Raw genomic sequence first — 22,303 nt, forward strand, 5'->3', positions numbered from 1 at the left:
CTGTTCGGTGGTGATAGGAAGCGGAATGGTTAAATTATTTGTTGTAAGGAACTGAAACGTGAAAATAGAAGGAAATAAGGAAAATATGAATCGACCAGTAATTTTTACATGTTAACTATGTAGGCTATGTATGTTAACTATTGGGCTAGTTTTTAGGCATTTTTGGGCTGGTTTTGAGCACTCGTTGGGCTGGAAATTTTCTGGACCTGGCAACCCTGAGGACTACTGTGACTTCCTTTTCAAGCCCAGACCAGACGGCTGTCTGGCAGACGACAATAGGCCCAGAGGGCAGCATAGTCGATTACGCTTATAATCATGATTACTTTATTATCCGGAAGTCATTAATAAACATGAAAAACTCGGGTTTAGCCTACAACGTGAAATAAATGCCCGTAGTAGACCTATAGTCTACTGGCGTATACCCTATTGACTGGACTACCAGCAGTCAGTGTACTTGAACTGTGGGCATGTCTCAATCGGTTGGCTTCTGTAGTTCTCTACAGCGAACTGCAGGAATTCAATTTTTGGGAGCGGCACATTCCACATCCTGGGATTTGGCTCTACCATAAATGGTAAGCTTGCATATAATACGGTGACGTAACGGTACGTCCCTAAAACAAACTAAGGCTATCGTTCTTATCAGCGTGGAAACTTCAAAAACTACTCGCCCAACTTAACCACAGGAACCGCCCCACTTCTGGTGTTAAAGTAGCTACCCTGAGTCTTGTAGAACTTCACTTTCAATACTGTACGTGTGTCCTCTGGCAGGAAGCGCAGCGAAATAATGCCTCTGCGAGTTGTCATGCAAGGTCCTGGACCCTGGGGATTCCGTCTGGTTGGTGGGAAGGATTTCGAACAACCATTGACTATCTCACGGGTAAGTGTTTGTTTAGCAGACTGTGTTGTAACCGCACTGTTCGTAGTTGAATTTTCACCTTCATGAAAGCTCTCAACTGTGTAAGGAATGTTTTTCGTTTTTTTAGACAACGGTTACACACTAGCATATGGGTTTAAACAGAACTGCAATCATTTGAAAGATATTCAACTTAACACTTTAAGAAACCATGTTGCACGATGTGAGTGTGAATACCGGTATGATACATGGACTGTTGTACACATTTTAAGGACTGTAATACTGAAGTGAGGCGTTAGGCCCTACCACCCCCATCCTCATGCTTTCACTACCCATGTGGGTACATAAATCAACCTGGTTATTAACACCTCCCTTATGGTTTTCCGGTTAAGAGTCAGATATTAATAAATATTGTAAATCAGTGCATTTTACCTTGGCTTGCGGTCCTGGACATTTTGGGGATGCGCATTGATCTCTTTGTGGACTTTCCCAACATCTCTGGCTTTGATATTTTTAAGGGTTAGATCTGGAAAAGCAACCCTTATGATTTTGTTTGGAATTTATGTTAATGTTGACAATATGAAGTTTTAAATACAATAATGATGATAATACTTGTAACGCTGTATTTTCCAGGTTACCCCAAGCAGTAAAGCTGCCCAAGCCAACCTTTGTATTGGGGACATGATCCTGGCCATAGATGGAGAAGCTACTGAACACATGACTCACCTGCAAGCACAGAACAAGATTAAGGGATGCATAGAAGAGATGGTCCTCTCTGTAGACAGGTAGGACTGTAGATGTATTGTCGACACAGTCTCAGCAGAGCAAAAAAAAAGGGTCAAATGGCAGTTTAGCAGTTGTGCGTATTGTAATGTCCTCCATCTGATGTGCTTTTGTTTAACAATCCACCAAGCCTGGTGAGTTACATTACATGTTTTAACATGTGTGTGGCCGTCCTAGGTCAGAATCCAAAATGTGGTCTCCGCTCTCATCTGAGGAAGGAAAGGCCAATCCCTACAAGATGAATCTTGCATCCGAGCCGCAGGTATGTCTGTCCTATTTTACTTTACATGACTCGCACCAGGAAAATAATTTAGACATCCAACTTTTAAACAAGGTGTATATAAAGCCTGCACTGTCTTTAAGGATTAACTTAGTCCTTGCACAAAGAAGAAGCCATACAGTATCTGGACGTCTTTGTCGTTCAATAACAAATGCTTGGGATTTTGGCACTGCCAGAGATTATGTCATTGTTTACTTCCCAACAGGAGATATCCTAGGAGACCGTAGTTTATCAGCCAAGCTCTGACGCAGACTCAGTTCCTGCCTACTGAATGGAAAATTGAGGCCAAAGTGTGAATTCATGTAGGAAGTGTGTGATATGCTGGTCTCCCAAGCTTTCAGGGATGTGTCACATTACTGTTGCTTTATGGTCACTGCTATTTAAGGAAAGCATTTATTTTGTGTGGATTTCTGGTTGGTCTTTTCACTGCTAGTTCGTCCATTAAATGAACCATCTTGTTCATTTAAAGGTAGTAAACTGAAAATGCATTTGAGGTTGTCATATTGGCATTTTTATTTTAAATGGATTTTCAGTTGGAAGCAAAGCAACTGGCTTTGTCACAGTCTTTTGTTGTTCTGTGTGTTTATTGTTTGCCACATTTATATTGTTAAAGCATGAGAGAGATTTGCCAGCTTTTGTTATGATCCAAATTAAATGTCCCTGTATTTTGTCAAGGAGAGCCTAAGTTGGCTGGCTAGACAGGTTCGCATGCAACTGTCACAATACATATTGCATGGGTCATAAGTATGCATGTGTCACATGCTATATAATATGCATTGTATTCAACATAAGGTTAAAATCTGAACACTTTACACTCTCTTCACTCCATCCACCTACAGGAGGTTAAACAAATAGGCTCCGCCCACAACAGGAGTGCTCTGCCGTTTGCTGCATGCGGTTCCAAGGTGGTCACCAATCAGTACAATAGTCCATCTGGGCTGTATTCCTCACAAAACATCAAGGACTTTAACACGACTGTGGATGAGGCCAAAACCATTGCCAGTGCTAATGAGTCTGGGAGCATGTAAGCAAAGAATTTGTCATCCTTTATCCATTCACTATTTCAACATCATTTGTTTGCACAGGATAGGCTTGGTTTGGGTGCCGTTTGACTCACTTTAAGACATTGAAGTGTGTTTTAATTGCTTGATAGCCCTGATCCATCAAAGCCAGGCAGTCGCCCACCAATAGCAGCAGACTCCGAGGTGTACAAAATGCTGCAGGAGAACCAGGAGTCAGATGAGCCTCCTCGACAGTCAGCCTCCTTCATGGTGCTGCAGGAGATTCTGGAGACTGGTAACTACAGCAACACACCTGCATAAGTCCAAAGAGCACATCATCAACATTTACAATAGTATTTTGTCTAGGAACAAAATGTTGTCTCATGCAAATAATTCATTTGCAGTATATACTGTATAGAGGTTGAATCTCTCCCGTACTGTGTCTGTGTTCATTTGTGTGTTATGTGTGTCATCTGTTCTTGTTGGGTTGTAGGTGACCCTGACAAGCCGTCAGGATTCAGGAGTGTGAGACCACCCACAACAAAAATGGGTTCATCAGTGGGAAATGCAGACAAAATACCCATATGTGACAAGTGTGGATCAGGGATTGTGTAAGTACATTAGTGGTAGGCACAAGTATTTAATAAATCCTTGAATCTGTAGCCAATGTATGTGTTGCTCATAGCTTCCCTTACCATGTCAATATAAAATGTTTTGAGCCTGTTGCCTTCCAAGGCCAGGGCTGACATTATTTACTATTGGTCTTTGTCTCCTCCTTGTGGTTACTTTTACAAATCCCTTGAAGTTCAGTGTCAGTGACTGATATACTGTACAGCCATGCTGTATGCATTCTGCAAACAGCTGTGCACTTGAGGGCTTGTTAACTCTTGGTTATGAAGTGTTAAGACTTTAAAGACGCTCTAAAGGAGCTTTGACAAGCCTACTGTGTGACCTCCATAGAGGATTGGCTGGCACAGTTCAGTCTACATTCTTAGACAAGGTGAAATATTGTTAGGCACTCTGCAAGGACTTCCCCCTTCTTTGTTGTTGTTTTTTTTATGCCTCTCATATGACACTGACAGAAATGTTTTCCCTGAATTAAATGTATAGTAGCCGTTTGAATACATGTGTACCATAGATTGTAGATCCTTACTGGTTATTACTTAGACTAGACTTAGACTTGCATGTGCTTGTATTGCTTATAGTTATGTGAAAGAATTAGCAAGATTTACATCACAAATGCAAGTTTACAGTACATTGTATAATTAAGATGGGTTTAATCAAATCCAACCATTGAGCATGCGGTCCACTTTATTCCACAGAGGCATGGTTGTCAAGTTGAGGGACAAATTCCGTCACCCTGAGTGCTACATCTGCTCTGACTGCGAAATCAACCTGAAACAGAAGGGACATTTCTTCGTCGAAGACCAGATTTACTGCGAGAAGCACGCACGTGAGCGCATGACCCCTCCTGAGGGATACGATGTGGTCACCGTCTTCCCAAAGTAGAGTGCTCATTGAACTCTGGCTCATACTGCACATCTCCATAGAGGCCCCTGAGCACAATGAGAACAAACAGACATTCCACCATCCAATTATTCTGTCCTAATGGAAGCGTGTCTATTGTTCCATAACTCTTCAAAACTATAGCCGCTAGGCATATGTAAGACTTCGTTGAGTTTTGTCATGATTATTTGCACATAAGCATTGATATTTAGAATGTTAACCAAAGAATACTATGAAATGATGATGGAATAATCAAATTTAATGAACGCTAAATTCAAAAGTATTTCGGTGCATAGGCCCTGTGTGGTTGGTTTCATATCTCTTTCTCCCTGCAACATTGAGGCCCAATCTTCTGTTTGCAGATGTCAAAGGCCACCATGGTGTCACATCCAGTTATGTCACCAGAATCTTAAACCAGTCTCACTTTATTACTGGCCTTCATATTTTTCATAAAGTACTGTATTGTTTAGTTTTTTTTTTGTTTCAGAATCAATTGGTTATTGTTAATGTACGTGGTTATTATTACTGAATTAAAAAAAATTAACTCAATATCAAAAGTTGGATGTTGGACTAATTTCAGTTTGTGTAGTGTCTGTGGTTTATCGTGGTCTGCCAGTAGAGGGTGTCCTATCATTAATGGCTACAAAACCCAAGCTTGGATATGGTCTAGGTACGCATTGGTGGGAAAACTAAATATAACCTATGGTTTGTGATGCAGACACAAATTAATTTGTTGACCTAATTGATTCGTTTTCAGTTATAGGAATTTGTGTACCCAGTGTTTGCTGAATATATATATATACACAGCCTTATTATTTTCAAGATTATTTAATAAGATAAACAGTATAGCCACATGCCATATATTGACGTTGTATTACACAATACATAACGGCATAAGATCATTACTAACTTATACACCATCAAGATCATTTCAACATGTAAAAGTGCATTCGTAGTTGATATGCAAGTGCTTATGCAAATGAATAATTGAAATTCATTTTTTTAAGAAATAGGAAAATTGATCATCGATAACCTGATTAAAACTCAAATATAACGCGATGGGGTACATGGTTGATTGTTCCATTGCAAAGATGTTTGGATTAATTTCACAATTTCCTGCATGGTCAACAAAAGGGTCGACATGTTCTGTCATGTCTGCAGACCCATACAATGAGGATACGTTTGATGTCGAGTCCCACTCAGCCGAGAACACGCTAATGGGAGATTCCAGATTGTCAATGTGGACCTGTGACACAGGTAAGTATCCTTCACGTTGAATGTAGTTAGGAATGTGACCAAATTGATCAGCAATCCGCAAAGTCTCGGTAAGTGCCCAAATGTAATTGTGTGCAAAGCGCAAAGTTTCAATTTTGGTCAGTTTGGCATCGTCAGGCAAAGCAGGAAGGATCTTTCTTAGGACGTCCAGCGCCGAGTTAAGGTCGTGCATGCGATGCCTTTCTCTGTCATTAGCCTTCACCCTGCGACTGTTCCTCCTTATGGTCAAATCCCTTTTTGCTTTTAATTTCCCTTCCACACCATGACGTGCAAACTTGTCTCGGCAATTACTGAAGTTAACCAACATACATTTTCTCGCTGATGGGACATCGAGGACTTCCATCAAATCGTTGCAGAGAAACGGGGAAGGATTGTCCATCATTTCGTGTTTGTTAGCATGCTGTTCGACGGAGGCGCACAGTGATTTTGGTGTCATCCTGCAAAATACACGAAGTCATATTTTTCTGTTTAATATGAATTGCAATCTCATGATCTCATAAAAATATAGATCAATATATTGAGAAAAGTCGGTGTAAGTTGTAAAAAAAATTGATAAACGGTAATACTTACTTGACAAGTGAAACCTGGAAGAATAAGGATCGAGTATTGTGTCCTTCGCTCCTTTTGCTGAGGCACTTTGAAGACGGCTAGTCTCACGCCTGTTGGGAGCTCTATATACGTTGACAGCTGACAATGCGGAGTTGATGAGCATCTCTGTCATTTTATGCTTCCTTTATCTTATCTCTGTGCTTTGATTGCGCCTGGATCAACAGTGGCTGAGAAGTGACCAATCAGGATTTAGACAACAATGTATGTTCTCTCCAGTGTATTTTGGGTTATGTACAACAAGATTTTACTTACTAAGTGGTTTTCACGAAATCACGGTAATAAATGTTTTTTTCTCAAGGTTATGTGATGCCAATCATCAATGAAACTAATAGCCTTCGAAATAGGGTTAAGGTGAGGGTTTGGAATTGAGAATGCTGCATCTACAGATTGATTAGGCTTCTCTTCAGAAGCCTAATCAATCCTGTAGGCTACAAGACTTAATTCCCAGCAGGTTAAAGATGATCTGTTCCTAAACTCCTCTATCGAAGGCAGGGACACTAAATAGAACCTTTACGCTCAAAGTTGGTAGGTTAATCTCTGCACCAATGTGTTCACCAGAGCTGGTGATCACGAGAAGAGAGTTTAATTTATTATCTAATTCGTTTTCTAAATCTCTTAAGTAATGACAACCTCATATTTAAACATAAGTATGTTGACGCACTGGTGTGCGCGATCTAAATAAACCAGGTATTTCATTTAAGGAGCAATACGGATAAACCATCACTTCATTGGACACGAATAAGACCGTCTATAAAATAAAAGAGTTCTAACGATGAAAAAAAAAAGTTAATAGGAGAGGGAAGGCTATGTACAGTGAATACTTTCACAAATCTGCTGTCAAATATTTACCTTTCGTGAGAGATTGCGCGAGAAACAGGTGTTTAGGTACGCCACGTTACGCATGGGGCTAACATATAAACAGTAATTGAAAAAGAGAAACGTGCAGTGGATGGTGACAGGACAAAGGGTCTGGCTCTTTGTCCTGTAAATAAAAGCTTCATTTATGCCTAGATGTAAGAATGTATCTCTGCGCTATGACATCTCCAAAGTAACCATTGTCACCAAGAAGTCTAGTGCGCATGATATTCTTGTACTCTTTTTAGTTATTTTTGTATATATCTTTATTATCAGAATGCATGTTCCCCATTTTGTGAATGACAAAATAATGTGGCTTTACAGTAGATACTTTGATGTTACCTGCAAGGTAACACAAAAGCACTCCTTAACTTTCTATCCAAATATGTATTCTGGCAGCTACCTGATAACCATATGCTTTCAATAAAATGGACAAATATCCCAGTGAGATAGGAGATGCTGTCTTGCTGTTATAAAAGGCACAAAAAGTCTAAAGTAAACGAAATATTACCGCTTTACAAATAATCATTTGATGCCAAATCTATATTCGGATATCATGGACAGGTGTGAGTTTGAAGCTGTCAGTCTCAGTCCTTGATTTTTATCAGCTTAGTGCAGTGTCCTGCTTGTTATGCAAAGTATGGGCAAACATAGACTCCCAGTTGCTGTGGAAATAGTAGATATCGGGACAGAGTTGGTAGGAAAGTGATTTAACAATATTTAACAATAAACTGAGCGAGCTCGTGAGCAGGTGATACCTGCCGGAGTCTCCTGATTAATACTTCCTCTACTACCCCACTTTACAATCTGTTGTAATTATTTATTAAACGAAATCTATTTATTATTATTTTAGCAAACAGGAGTACCAGGTGGGGCTTTATTTTCGTCTTCAGCTTTTGTTTGAAGGACGTTTTGAGAGGGCAATCAAAGTCTAAAACTCGCTGACCAGATTCTTGCCATCCATTTGTTCGAAACTAGCGGCGAACCCATTGAATTTGTCCCCCTCTTGTTCAGACACGTAAAAGGCTGCACATAGAGAAGAAAAGGGAAACTTCCCTCTGAGAAAGAAAAACATCTTAAAAACATTTAATTACAACCCGGGTGCCATATGTACACCTCTTGTGAAAACTCCCAACAATGTCTCTTTCTTTAGAAAGTAAAAAAAAGTGCGCCTTTGGAGACGCGTGCGCTTTTGGAGAGGTATGCGCATCGTGACCAGAATGACCCTGAGCACACTTCATGCAAGAAGTAATTCAATTTTAATGTGCTTTAGAGTTTCTTTTTCACAGTCTATGTATTGTGTTCTAATAAGTAAGCTTTTGATGACAATATACACCAATTATCACGGAATAGCAAACAGACCGGTGCTTGAACTTCTTTGTGTTCTTTGGATCCCACAAATGAATACCTTTATTTTGTCCACTTTTATTGATTTTAGGTCTTGATGCTTTTAATTAGATGAAATAGGGTTATGATTGTAAGTATTTCCCCCTCAACACGACAATTAAAAATAATTTCTTCCTTTACTGTCTTTAGTTGTAACGGTGCTGTATTTGCTTTCCATCTCCATAAATTAAAGACTGAATAGATGGTTCCTGTTCGCAGCGGCTTGTTTGGGACACTTGCAACAAAGTGTACTTCATCAAAATAAATCATCTAATGCATAAATAGTTTGCTGTCTATGTCAATTATAAAATGAACTACAACACTCTTAAACCTTAAAATGAAGTCAAGTCAATCTAGCATAGTTTGGACATATAGATTCGACATGATAGAGCAACTCTGTAAGAAGCATTTGAATAATAGTATGTTAATAATGTTTGCTCATTTGCTTATGATTACCAAGGTAAAATGAAGAAACATAAATGAACTCACACCTTGGTCAGTATTAGATACAAAAAATAATACATTCGTTAAGAAGGATTGATGCTAATGTATGTCGCCTGTAAATACAACGATTGTCATTCTAGACGAAACCATTGTCATTCTAGACGAAATGTAAGATTACTTCTATAAGGTTAAAATCTAAATTTTCCTGAGGATGCTTTCATTCAGAATTTTGCTAGTCCACCATTTACCATTGGGTGATCCATTAAAAACAATAACTCCTATATTATGTGAAATGTGCCTGAATAATAACCTAGACAACCTAGGACAAATTCCTAAATTTTTGTTTTTAAATTCCTGGTTTTTGTTTTGTTAATAGCTATTCTTGAGGTCTGCTTAGTAATTAGGTTTTTAAATAGTCACGCTTGTTTATGTCAGACAGGCCTATGTGTCAGGCAACGGTGCGCGTCATCGGTATAGTCCCTTTGCAAGCGCTCGGGGGCACTGTTGTGTTGATCCGATGGATGAAAACATTTAGCGTCAGTGCCTATGCGACGAAAGTGCTTTGGTAAGTACTACGTTTTCTGCTGTCTAAATATGCAACCCTGCTGCCATTGTGCCTGATCTTTACAGTGTTCGAACGGCAGTTCCAGTAAGATTTTGTCCATCCAGCGATTACATCTCAGTTAAAAATCTACAGTGGTGTAGGTAGTGCATAATACTACGCAACGATTTCACAACAGACACCACTCTCAGTTGTAAGACACTTCCTGAATTTAGGTGCCGATTGTCTTGATATGTTGATTGTATCCTTGGAAGGTTAGCATGCAATAGGCCTACATATAATTTTAAGGTATTCCAGTTAAGAAAATAATTTGAAGATAGCAGTTTGACGGCTTGACACCTACCATGGACTATTGGGTAAGTGAATTTTGTCAAACTGAAGCTGACGGTATTTTCTTTAATGAAAGTAGGCTATATTGCTATTGAAAAGAAAGTGAGTGACGGCTCTGATGTTTTATTTGCTCTAGGCTACTGTATGCTGCTGTGTTGTTCGATCTTTCTTTTTTTTCCACATGTAGCCCAAACTGGAAGTGTATCAAACACTGATACAATGTTCGAAGGGATACGCTACTGAAAGTGTCAAATTTAAGACGCGAATACAACCTGTCAGATTGAAGGAAGTTTGATAGTCAAATCTAAAAGAGAGGGCCAGTTTAGACCAACCGCTACCTGTTTCTTATAAGTGCAACAATTACTTGGTGTTCAGACTCAGTTTGATTCTTTAACCATACCAGGGTTTAAATTATTTCACAGTCAAGAATAGCTAGTATCTGACACTAAAATGCTGCCACAGACCGACCTGGCTCACATGGAAACACAACAATTCAGATTTTCTTTCAGAAAAAGAAAACAGATAAACAGTAAATGTTTTCTGAAGAATTTAAGTAGAGATGGTTGTAAAGAGATTTTTTACACAGATATTTATATAGTATGCCATCTGTCCTGCCAACAATGTATATGGTTAGACTTCCTGTCCAACACAAACATTCAGGAAGTACTATAATAAGCAGTGTACTTTGGCCATTGGAGATCTGTTTTCATCAGCATCAGAGTCTATAAACTAGTAGAATAGATGTATAAGGTGAGATGTATTTATAGCTATATTGGGAAACTGTGTCTATAAACCTAAATTCTACAATAAATTCAACTTAACCAAGGCCTTGTCATTCATGAGTCCACTCCCTAACGGTAGATATCAGAACTCCTAGTCAGAATAACATGCTCTCTAACTGGTTTGGTGGGGTTAACTAAGCAGAGTAATGAAAAACGTGTCATGCAACCTGCTATGTTGTCAGGCTATGTGTCCCTTATGCTTTCCTGCAGCAGCCTTTTCACACACAGTACATTTCCATAAGAAATATGACCTCCCCTTAGAGACAACAAAGGTCCCCTTACAGAATAGGCGACTCCTTGAGGGAATTGTAAGGGCCTAGGCATCCAAACAACAATAGAGATAATAGGATACTACAACACAAACTTTTGAAAGTTCTCTAAAATGTTGTATAAGTCAGGAGTCAGATGGCTGAGCGGTGAGGGATTCGGGCTAGTAATCTGAAGGTTGCCAGTTCGATTCCCAGCTGTGCCAAATGACGTTGTGTCCTTGGGCAAGGCAGTTCACCCTACTTGCCTCTGGGGAATGTCCCTGTACTTACTGTAAGTCGCTCTGGATAAGAGCGTCTGCTAAATGACTAAATGTAAATGTGAATGTATAACTTAGCTTGCGTGACAAATGTTCTGTATGTGTTGCAACAGTTTCCCATACTTGCCTTTTGCCCTTTCAAAAGATAACAGTTTAATCTTTCCAAATTATGATAAAGATTATGAAGATTTAAATGGACAAGGTTTTTCAATCCTACATATTAAATATTTTAACTATTGCTTCTCCACTGTACAGTAGTTTTATATAATCAGTGGAATGCCTAATTGTCATAATATACCATTGTTATGTGATATCAGTGAAAGTGGAGAAAGTAGCCAGTCAGGCAAGATCAATCCATGATCCACATCATGGATTGTTTCAAGGAAACTATCTGGATCATAGGCCTTTAGATATTGGTTTTTAAAGGGTTTATGTAATTATACACTGCCTGGCCAAAAGAAAAGTCACACTCTAATATTTCGTTGGACCACCTTTAGCTTTGATTACGGCACGCATTCGCTGTGGCATCGTTTTTATAAGCTTCTGCGATGTCACAACATTTATTTCTGTACAGAGCTGCATTCATTTCTCGCCAAGATCTTGTAATGATGATGGGAGAGTCGGACCACTGCGCAAAGACTTCTCCAGCACATCCCAAAGATTCTCAATGGGGCTAAGGTCTGGACTCTGTGGTGGCCAATCCATGTGTGAAAATGATGCCACATGCTCCCTGAACCACCCTTTCACAATTTGAGCCCAATGAATCCTGGAATTCTCATATTGGAATATGCCTGTGCCATCAGGGAAGACAAAATCCATTGATGGAATAACCTGGTCATTCAGTATATTCAGCTGACCTCATTCTTTGGGGGCATAATGTTGCTGAACCTAGACCTGACCAACTGCAGCAACCCCAGATCATAGCACTGCCCCCACAGGCTTGTATGGTAGGCACAAGGCATGATGGGTGCATCACTTCAGCCGCCTCTCTTCTTACCCTGATGCACCCATCACTCTGGAACAGGGTAAATCTGGACTCATCAGACCACATGACCTTCTTCCATTGCTCCAGAGTCCAATCCATTGGACAGTTCTTATCCCAATTTTAGTAGTTTCAGCAATTTCCTTCGATGTTTTCTTTGCTTGGTCAATAATTTGACCCTTCTGAAAGAGATTAATATCTTTTTCACGACCACAGGATGTGTCCTTCGACATGGTTGTTTAAGAAATGAGAAGCTACTCACTGCATCAGTTAGGGTTAAATAACTTGCCAGCTTAAACATATTCACCCATGCAGTAATTATCCAATGGGAGGCTCTTACCTACCGGTATTTGCTTAGTTCAATCCAGGTGGTGACTTTCTTTTGGGCCAGGCAGTGTATATTTATCTATCAGTGAGATTTAATGTAAAGCCACTGCTTAGATAATCATTCCTTTTATGTGTTAATTAAGTATTGCATCAGGTACGTTTGTGTAAGTATCAAGAGTTTTGTAAGGTAGTTCTGTGGACCTTAAACTTGTCTTAATCTGATAAGTACTACAATTTAGTAATACAATCTTTATTGTTATCAAGTGGTCCATCACGTCCACAGAGATAAAAGTACCATTAAAGATGTCTGCATAAATGTTTATTGCATTTACAAAAGTACATATTACATGAATCATTTACTCAGGCACAATACACAGGTTTGCAATTTACTACAAATATACTATTATCTATATACTTATTTTTATCCACTACAGTTTAACACTGAAGTTGCTGACAAGCTATACAATCTTGACACATACAATACAGTATAATCTTATAGCTTTGATTTGTTTCAGAGGAAACGTTGTGTCCCAGTAGCTGACACACCTTCTTTAGATATTCTAATTCTTATGAAAGAGGGAGGAGTCTGAGGATAGGATCTAGTCAGCTGACTATTGTCTCTCCTACTCACAGAGAAGGAACAGCAAAATGACAAACTGACAGGTTCATCGAGTCAGTGTTGTTTATTTAATCTTCAACCATAGTACAGAGAGTGAAATTGGAGTATATCAGGATGACACAAGTTTACATAGTAAGTTATATTGTTTATATATATGTTTATAAAGCTTTTTATTTTTCAAACGCTATTTAAAGTTTGTTTGGAACATCAGCTCTTGTCCTTGTTAAGTTTCATTCCTCACGTGAATGAATGAATATCAGCTTTTTTACAATTTGGCATTAGCAACATCATTATTTTTGGTTTCCAGAGTGCCTTGGAGGTGTATAAGGAGATGCTACTTCTGTACCTGGAGGAGGGCAAGCAGCTGGTCAACACTCGCTGTAAGGAGCTGGAGCCATGGCTGATCATTGGAGCTACACTTATTTCCACACTGGGGGCAGTCTGGCTCAAAGGCTTTCTCTTTCAGCAAGAAAGTAAGCACTCTTAAATCTTCAAAGTCTTAGATGATACACACAAATTGGTACTCTTAATAATAGGATAAACACAGTTTCAATTTTGTAAAATCTTGCCTTCCCCCTTTTCATTTGTCTTAACCACCACACGCAGATGTCTCATGTCTTGTGGCTTTATGTCTAGCAGCATTTCAAAACCACTTTTTCCCCCATTGTGGTCATTAGGCCTCACATCCCGAATCAAGAAGCAGTGCTTTCAAATCATCAGAAAAATACCATATGTTGGCACATCAGTAAGTATTTTTTTTTTCTTCTCTTCCTTGTTTGCTGCAGATGTGCTCTGGCACTTCCTTTTGAAGAGGTTGTGAGTCATTCTTTTGTTGGCGTGCAGAGGGGGAACAGAAGGGGGGGAGACCTTTGACAGACTTTACATCATGGACTTGGGATAATGTTGGGTTACTCTTGGCCATTATACCACTGTCTCACTGAGCATAGTCACATTTTGACTGAATAGTTTCACTCAGCTGATTCCCATAGACCAAATATCTGTTTATTCTAGTAGTCACAACCTACTTTGACCAAATGTAAGTTTATTGTTTTCATTTAAATGATTTTCAAGTTGCTGACTACGTGAAACATTTGTCAATATAATATTTGTCCTTAACTGCCATAAGCACTCTTCCTTTCCATATACCACTGCTTTTCTTGAGAGTGTGTTATTTTTGATGTGTTTCACGTGACTCCAATGTCCATTTCTTTGTGACAGATTCAGACCCAGCTTAACAAGGCCCTGGATGACATGTCTGTGAGCCTTTGTACCCTGAAGGAGGGCATGAGCTACACCAAACAACTGCCCTCCAAAGGCCTGAAGCATGAAGAGGTCCTAGACAGGATCAAAGAGTACCAGTCACTGAGTAAGTCCATGAGAACCCTTTTAAGATTTTCTCTGTATGATCTCTGTCAAAATGCAGCCTACTGTACTGTTGTTGTGAGGTGGCTGAGCGGTTAGAGAATGGGGCTAGTAACCAGAAGGTCGCTGGTTCGATTCCTGGCCGTGCCACATGACGTTGTGTCCTTGGGCAAGGCACTTCACCCTACTTGCCTCGGGGGAATGTCCCTGTACTTACTGTAAGTCGCTCTGGATAAGAGAATGTAAATGTATTCATGTGCAGTGTGACATGTGTAATAATTTGAATCATTGGTGTCTGCTCCCGACAGATGAGGTGGACTGGGAGAAGGGGAAGGTATCAGGTGCAGTCTACTGGGGAGATGAGAACCTCACCAAACTTCTAGTGAAGGTATATTGTTTTTAATGCTTTGTTTAGAAATAGAAATGGGACACATAAATAAATGTTTCAGTCAATACAGGTCACTACAGTTGGGAAAATATTTAAGTCTATATAACAGAATTAACTGAACAGAACTGACCAGTGTGTATCCAATAAAACTTAATTGTTGGTTAATCAAATAATTGTATCTTTGTCTTAATTTTATCTTGTCCATAGGTTTATGGTGATTTTGCATGGAGTAACCCACTTCATCCAGACATCTTCCCCGGTGTCAGGAAGATGGAAGCAGAAGTTGTGAGAATGACATGTTCTCTCTTCCACGGTGGGCCCAATTCCTGCGGCACAGTGAGTGTTCATGCAGCACTTCCTCATTGAATGTCTCATTAGATCAACAATTCAGAGGCCTGGAAAATAATACATGTTTCTTAAATGAAAAGGTGACCTCAGGAGGAACTGAGAGTATACTGATGGCCTGCAAGGCCTACAGAGACATGGCATATGAGCGGGGTGTGAAACACCCTGAGATGTAAGTTCAGTCTAAATGTTGACCACCGTCGATTTGTAATTGTTTTAAACAAAGTAATCCTGGCATGCCATCTTGTGCAACAATGTTTCCAGTTTCAGCTGTCCTTGGAAAAATATAACAAAAACTATTTTATCTGGCTAGGCTGTTATATTCACCGAACATTTAACGCTGCACTATTTTTCCCCACACCCCCACTTTAAAGCATTGCTCCAGTGAGTGTGCATGCAGCCTTTGACAAAGCAGCAAACTACTTCGGAATGAAGTTGGTTCACATACCCCTGGATAAGAAGACGATGAAAGTGGATGTTAAGGTGCAAATATTTATTGACGTCCCTTGAAATAAGGCCCTTATTTGGGCAGTACTTCAGTTATCGTAATCCTCTTCTGGTTTGGGTTTGTGTAGGCCATGAAGAGAGCCATCGGTAGGAACACTGCCATGCTTGTGTGCTCGGCCCCGCAGTTCCCCCATGGAGTCATGGATCCTATTGAGGAAGTAGGAAAGGTAAAGAGTCATCCATCTTTCAACTACACATATAGAAGGGGAATACATTTTTTTTACTCTGCCTCACCTGTCCCTCAGCTGGCTCAGCAATACAACCTCCCCCTGCACGTGGACGCATGCTTAGGAGGTTTCCTCATCGTGTTCATGGCAAAGGCTGGCTTCAAGCTGGCTCCATTTGACTTCAGGGTAAAGGGAGTGACCAGCATTTCAGCAGACACACACAAGGTATGAAGACCATTATATCAGGACTGTACTTTACAGCTTTCGTGGCTCTATACTGTGAAATTTGATCTATGTAATCAATTACCATTGAGTAACATTGCAGATTGTATTGACTGGTTCTTGTGTCTGACCCTCCTACTCCTCAGTATGGCTATGCCCCTAAAGGATCCTCAGTGATCCTCTACAGTGACAAGAAATATCGACACTACCAGTACTTCGTAGCCCCGGACTGGCAGGGGGGTATTTATGCCTCCCCATCGGTGGCAGGGTCCCGGCCTGGTGGCATCATTGCTGCATGCTGGGCCACCATGATGCACATAGGAGAGAGTGGCTACGTAGAGACTACCAGGAAGATAATTGAGACGACACGCACTATCAAGATGGGGTAAGATACTCAGTCGTTAATGTCAGTTAATGTAATTCATTTTGATGCTTTCAATCATCTCAAACCTGAGAGTTGTTTCAATCTCAATTTCTTGACAGAGTCAGTAAGATAGAGGGACTGTTTGTGTTCGGCGATCCGGAAGTATCTGTGGTTGCGTTGGGTTCTGACGTCTTTGACATCTTCCGTCTATCTAACGCACTGACATCTAAGGGTTGGAATCTGAACACACTACAGTTCCCATCAAGGTTTGGAATAAAAAATATATGATAATTGTATCATAAGAATACCTGCAATAATAATTTCAGTACACTGAGTTCCAATTGATTCTCTGCATCAAAACCGGTATTGTAACATTTCTTTGTGTTGAACCACAGCATCCACATTTGTGTGACCGTACTGCACACACAGCTAGGTGTGGCTGACCAATTCATCAATGACGTTGATGAGCTGGTGGATATTATAATGAAGAACCCTAATGAGAAGACCACTGGAATGGTAAGTTCTAGCAACAGAGGATTTTAAAGGAATTTAAAGGATCTCTAAATTAAATCTCTTTAAATTAGTATCTCCATGTAACCCATCTTTCTGTTGCTTTATCTTTGTAGGGAGCTATCTACGGCATGGCCCAGTCCATCCCTGACAGGTCCATGGTGACTGAAATTTCCAGAGGCTTCCTAGACTGCCTCTACAGCACAGAGGTGGCCAAGACTAGCCACATGAATGGAAATGGAAAGGCGCACTAAACCCTGATTAAATCTGCTATGGCCTGAACCCCCCATCAACACTGGGTTATGAGCCCCCCCTCACTTTGGTTTGCTTGCCAACGTCATCTAACGGTTGCCTTATACGGCCCACCTGTAACACACTTGCCCATTTTCAAAGAAGAAGGCACAAGCCATGTTTTAAAAAATAGGGAAGTGAAATTGTTGAAATACCTTTTAAGGCACAGAGAAGGTATGGCTTAAACCACTTAGATGATGTCTCTGTGATTATTTTTCATGTCATAGCATCATGTGTGTGTTTCTTTAACTATACAGTACTCAACTGTTTTTATTTACAAACTCGTACAAAACCTTTTCATATACCATTATACAAGTACATGAATTACTATATTACGTATTACTTACTCATATGAATATCGACTGAATGTCTAAAATATTGATAATAGGTCATCTATTTTCCATTTTGAAGACCAAGAACATTTAAGCATGCCAATAAATTTACTATAATATGCTTTAGATATCTGAACCCATAAGGGAAACCTTTACTGCCCCAGTCTTCAATCCAGATGTTCAATTACCTACAGTATGAAGATTGTTAAAGTATAGTGGTTAGAATGATCTTACTATAAGATTACAGTTGAATTTACAATCAAAAACGAATCAAGCTCTTGTATTGTTCAATATGGAAACATGCAAGGACCACAATCCTTTTTTTTTAAAAGTACTTCCCCAGGTACTTATTGATTTAAAAACTTAACTGTAGTAATCCTGTGGGACTATTTGGTTTTTATTGTAGAGTGATATCCCAGCAATGGCCATACTACATAGTAAACTAGACATTATGTATTTAGAACTCCTCTTACTTGAGGATTCATAAATCTTTCCTATGTTGGTTTACCAGTGGTTTAGGAGCAGAAATACCGAATGTAATACAAATTATATTCTCTGTATAGTCGCAATACAAATACTGTCTACACCTTTTTTTGTTTGTACTGTAGGTTATTCATTAAGTTCTCTACTAATTGTATCTACCTCAGTTTCTGTTCAATGCAAATGTGTTGCTTAATTAACAACTTAATTTGCATTTACATGTAAGGCTTCTCAATCCCAGTCTGTTTAGCAGTATTTAACTTTTTCAACCAAATGTTAATGCATGGCAATTGTTCTGAAATGCAATGATACTGGGATGAAACGGTTTTGCAGCACTTAATTCCCTAATTTAACACCAAAATAACCTTTACAGATCTCCCAAATGCTTTTCCATTTGTGCTCATAGACAAACTAATGCTTTAATGTTTTTGTTTTCCTTTTGTGTAGTACATATTTGGACAACCATTACTTTCTGGCATGGAAGGGAGAGCAAGAAAGGAATTAGTCCAACATTTATCATTATACTGAATGATGATATGATGACCTTAATCAAAACTATAGTTCCCAAGACTTGACTATGTGTGTGTGACCACTGTTTTTCAATCATTTTAATCTGTCATCAACGTTCATGCTGTGGGGAGGCACATGCATTAGCTGAGCTCTAATGCAGGACAGAGTCTCTTGTATGGTCCCTACTCTCACTGACCCATTTGTCACTTTAAAAACATTGATAGATTCCAGCTTTAATCAGTGTGTGATTAAAGAGCAAGGATAAAAACCAGGTAGGGCAGGTTAATTCCCAAGTCATGGAGCTAAAAATTATATAGCTGATATAGCTCATCCATATTTAGGAAAAGTGTGTCTTTAGTGAGAGTTTGGTGGAGCCATTTATGGGGAAATGTCCACTAACATGTTCCAATGACCAAGAGAGGAATTTTAAATACTCAATAGCACACCTAACGCAAACATGTTATTAACTCGAACTGTTCTGTGTCAGCACTTGAATTAATTGCTGCTTACCACACCAGAATATATAGATTGTCATGAAACAGCTGTTTGATATCTATGGCACAATGTTCACATTCATAAGTAGCATTCACCTGTATGCCTTCAGAGGCCAGATTGATGAGGGCTATTGGGTAATGTGTTTAGATCAGCCTCAGGGATTTGGCTTCATAACATCAAGCCCAGTAAGGTCCAGTGCTCTTTTTTAAATGTAAATGTTGTTCCTTGAAATATATAAATACATTTTGTGGAAAATGTAGAAATATAGTCGTCATGTGGTTGATACAAAGACAATTGTTTAACGAATTTGCTTCTGTGAGTTGTATTTTTTTGGAACAATTGTTGCTCCATTAGTTCAGTTACAATCAGAAAATGCTTCCAAATGGTGTTTCCTCTGTAAAACAATTTAAATGGTGTGCACACAGATGTGGTATTTCTGAACAGTTACATTGTTGTAGGAATGAATTCACTATGACATAAATGGTTTACAGCCTACAGGTTTATGAAGTTTCTTTCAGATGAAAAAAATAAACAAACAACTCGTTATTCTGAACTCTTTATTTGCTCTAACTACGTCAGTAACTGGTCAGTTTAAACAAACACTAGGCACAGACATTACATCTAACAGACTAAAAAGGCACTGCTTGGGTTGTGAACACAGTTTATGAAGTCACTGGAATGAACATGAATGACTAATGAACTAATAATTTTATTCTAGCCTTTTATTTCACTGAACTTCAACTTGAAGAACAGACATGTTTGGTATGGTATTATATCATTCTTTCATGATTTCCATCCCCTTAAAGCCTGTCCACAAACATTCACTGAACCCCAATAAGGCTATTAAAACCATATCTGCTATACAATATATTTTACACTGAAACAAGACCTTTAAAACATTATCACATATTCATTTGGATCCCAAAGGGGTCTTTTCAATTTGTAATTTTTTCATTAGAATGAACATGAACTAATCTTTGGGCTCTGACAGTCCCAGTTGAAGTGACTGATGCTGGCCGACCGAAATGTAAGGCTATGAGTTGGGCTCAGAGGACAGACGCTTGGTCGATGAATGTTGCCAGGGTGATGTCTCGCTGGGAAAGCCCCCCACAGTCATGTGTGCTGAGTGTGATCTGGACCTAGTGGAGGGGAGCAAAGGAAAATGAGAACTAGTATGCTTTGTCTTACAGGTATTGTTAACCTTAACCTTAGAACCATGTAAGTATGTACCTTATTATATACATTGAACCACTCAGGATGATGGTCCATCTTTTCAGCTTGTAGTGCCACCCTGGACATAAATCCAAATGCCTGAAAGAGAAAAACAACTTTAATGCATGTGTCATGACGTCCTCAGTTAAAAGCACACTGTGCTATAGGCCCTGCCCTGCATGTTTTAGATGTTTCCCTGCTCCAACACACCTGATTCGATTCAAATGAACGACCATTCATTTGAATCAGGTGTGTTGGAGCAGGGAAACATCTAAAACCTGCAGGGCAGGGGGTCCCGAGGACCAGGATTGAGAACCACTGCTATAGGCCACCATAAAATACAGCATTCAGCATTAGCACTTCATCATGCGCCAGAATGAATTGTGTCAGCCAGTCTGACCTGGTTGAAGTCTTTGAAGAGGAACTCCTTGTAGATTGCATCCCTCTCCACCACCTCTACCCACTGGGCATTGCGTAGCAGAGGTAGGAGGTGCCCTCTCTCTTCCTCACTCAGGCCCTGGATCTTACTGGCCTGTAGGAGCAGAGGGGCAGTTTCACCATTGCTAGCTGTGATTGGTTTAGGAGGACCCCATCTGGAAGTAATTATGTTTTGCATTCTTGATGTAAGACATGGGGCTGGGGAGGGAGTGATCTCTCTCCTGATCACTTCAATGGAATTCCACCATTTTTTTCACATGGTTTAAGAATCATATGACTCATTTCTTTTGATCCTAAAAGGTAAGATACATCACGGAAGATAGAGCCATTTGACTTCAGTTATTTATCACATAGCTTTTACTACCCAATCACACACTACAACGTACTTGAAATCATATGTGATTTGGACATTTTATTGCAACATCAACAGCGGGCATATAGAACGTTTCCAACCCCGAAAGGACCACCAATGCTTTGAAGCAGAGAGGTCCAGTGCAAACATATGTCACAATGAAGCTGACTGCTGATAAAGGGCAATGACATCAACAGGTATCATAGCAACATAATCTGCTGTATCTGTGAGGTATTGTCAGATTTGGGGGACGCAGGTGCACACGCACACTAAGACGATATTTAAACCTCATCCATTTAGTAGCTAGCCACATTCGCTCTTGTTGAACACAATGCATAGCGTCTTTATTTAAACAAAACTGTAATTCGTTTAGGATGTCGTTCTTCTTATACTACTTTTTATGAGAGTTGATTTATTTTGGTCGTGCATGCATAATTCTTTATGAAATCAAGCTTACTGATTTGAACAGATTGCTCTGTGCCATAAAATATTATCAATTGCTTCATCTTGACCTATAAACTACATACAACGTGGTAGGGCAACAGGTGTGTCTGATAGAAAACAAGCATAATTGGCTCTGCATATTCCTCTAGTCAGTTGGTTTATACAGACATAGCAAAGGCAGTGTACGTACCATGCTTGTAGATAATGTACACAGCGAAACTGAGGGCTGCTCTCTTCCAGCTTCTCTTGCACTGAGATAATCTTCTATAACAGCCAAGCAGCTGCAAAACAGAGCCGAAGGTCCCATCGAGCTGCCCATGCAGAAGCCTGAAGATAAATACCCATGGCTGCAAACAGCAACTACTGCAGGGCAATAATCATAAATCCTCTACTGCTGCCAGTAACGACATTTAGCGATCTCATCCACTGAAAGGAAATGCAAAAATATCTTGAATGACTGAATGCTACCTGAAAATGGCTTTCATTAAGGGAACTGTCTTCTTCTCTAGTTGGTATCCTCCGATAAACAGTGATGAGCAATCAGATTAATTTAAAGGCACAGTAGGTAGGTTTTTTTCAGATGTTTTTGTTGTTGTCCCCTATAGCCTAAACATGTGAGATTTTAGATGTGAGAACTGACATTAGTAACACAGGCCGCTCAGTGCCAGTGGAACGCCAACTCCACAGGTTCCACTGCGGCCAGCTACTTTCCAGCAATCCTTTTTCGACAAGGCGGGTTTCCTCCTTGGCTTATTTTGTAAAAC

At 39.7% G+C, this 22,303-nt stretch overlaps 3 protein-coding genes and 1 long non-coding RNA gene across 5 annotated transcripts; 3 read left to right on the plus strand and 1 right to left on the minus strand.

Moving 5' to 3' along the window:
- Positions 1 to 599: 599 nt before the first annotated feature.
- pdlim1 (PDZ and LIM domain 1 (elfin)) lies at positions 600 to 4,972 on the plus strand. Its single transcript, XM_062463963.1, has 7 exons — positions 600 to 877; positions 1,487 to 1,638; positions 1,814 to 1,898; positions 2,756 to 2,940; positions 3,070 to 3,212; positions 3,411 to 3,528; positions 4,240 to 4,972. Exons 1-7 carry the CDS (start codon positions 785 to 787, stop codon positions 4,424 to 4,426), a joined length of 963 nt encoding a protein of 320 aa, XP_062319947.1. The 5' UTR covers positions 600 to 784; the 3' UTR covers positions 4,427 to 4,972.
- Positions 4,973 to 9,730: 4,758 nt separating this feature from the next.
- sgpl1 (sphingosine-1-phosphate lyase 1) lies at positions 9,731 to 19,639 on the plus strand. Of its 2 annotated transcripts, none has more exons than XM_062463965.1 (14): positions 9,731 to 9,910; positions 13,428 to 13,593; positions 13,798 to 13,865; positions 14,339 to 14,486; positions 14,791 to 14,870; positions 15,078 to 15,206; positions 15,299 to 15,387; positions 15,590 to 15,698; positions 15,791 to 15,889; positions 15,968 to 16,114; positions 16,258 to 16,496; positions 16,595 to 16,741; positions 16,871 to 16,991; positions 17,102 to 19,639. In XM_062463965.1, exons 1-14 carry the CDS (start codon positions 9,899 to 9,901, stop codon positions 17,237 to 17,239), a joined length of 1,692 nt encoding a protein of 563 aa, XP_062319949.1. In that variant the 5' UTR covers positions 9,731 to 9,898; the 3' UTR covers positions 17,240 to 19,639. The 2 variants fall into 2 exon arrangements, with proteins under 2 accessions (XP_062319949.1, XP_062319948.1); XM_062463964.1 differs by lacking the exon at positions 9,731 to 9,910 and adding an exon at positions 13,104 to 13,252.
- Positions 19,637 to 22,039, minus strand: pcbd1 (pterin-4 alpha-carbinolamine dehydratase/dimerization cofactor of hepatocyte nuclear factor 1 alpha). Its single transcript, XM_062463967.1, has 5 exons — positions 22,008 to 22,039; positions 21,730 to 21,886; positions 20,706 to 20,837; positions 20,324 to 20,404; positions 19,637 to 20,232 (listed from the first exon to the last, which is right to left on the minus strand). The coding sequence occupies exons 1-5, from the start codon at positions 22,022 to 22,024 to the stop codon at positions 20,140 to 20,142; spliced, it is 480 nt and encodes a 159-aa protein (XP_062319951.1). The 5' UTR covers positions 22,025 to 22,039; the 3' UTR covers positions 19,637 to 20,139.
- Positions 20,972 to 21,984, plus strand: LOC134022440 (uncharacterized). Its single transcript, XR_009930647.1, has 3 exons — positions 20,972 to 21,043; positions 21,174 to 21,292; positions 21,780 to 21,984. It is a non-coding gene; the product is annotated as an uncharacterized LOC134022440 (long non-coding RNA).
- Positions 22,040 to 22,303: the final 264 nt, after the last annotated feature.

This window comes from Osmerus eperlanus, chromosome 6 (genome assembly GCF_963692335.1).
Source record: "Osmerus eperlanus chromosome 6, fOsmEpe2.1, whole genome shotgun sequence".
Classification (NCBI taxonomy): domain Eukaryota; kingdom Metazoa; phylum Chordata; class Actinopteri; order Osmeriformes; family Osmeridae; genus Osmerus; species Osmerus eperlanus.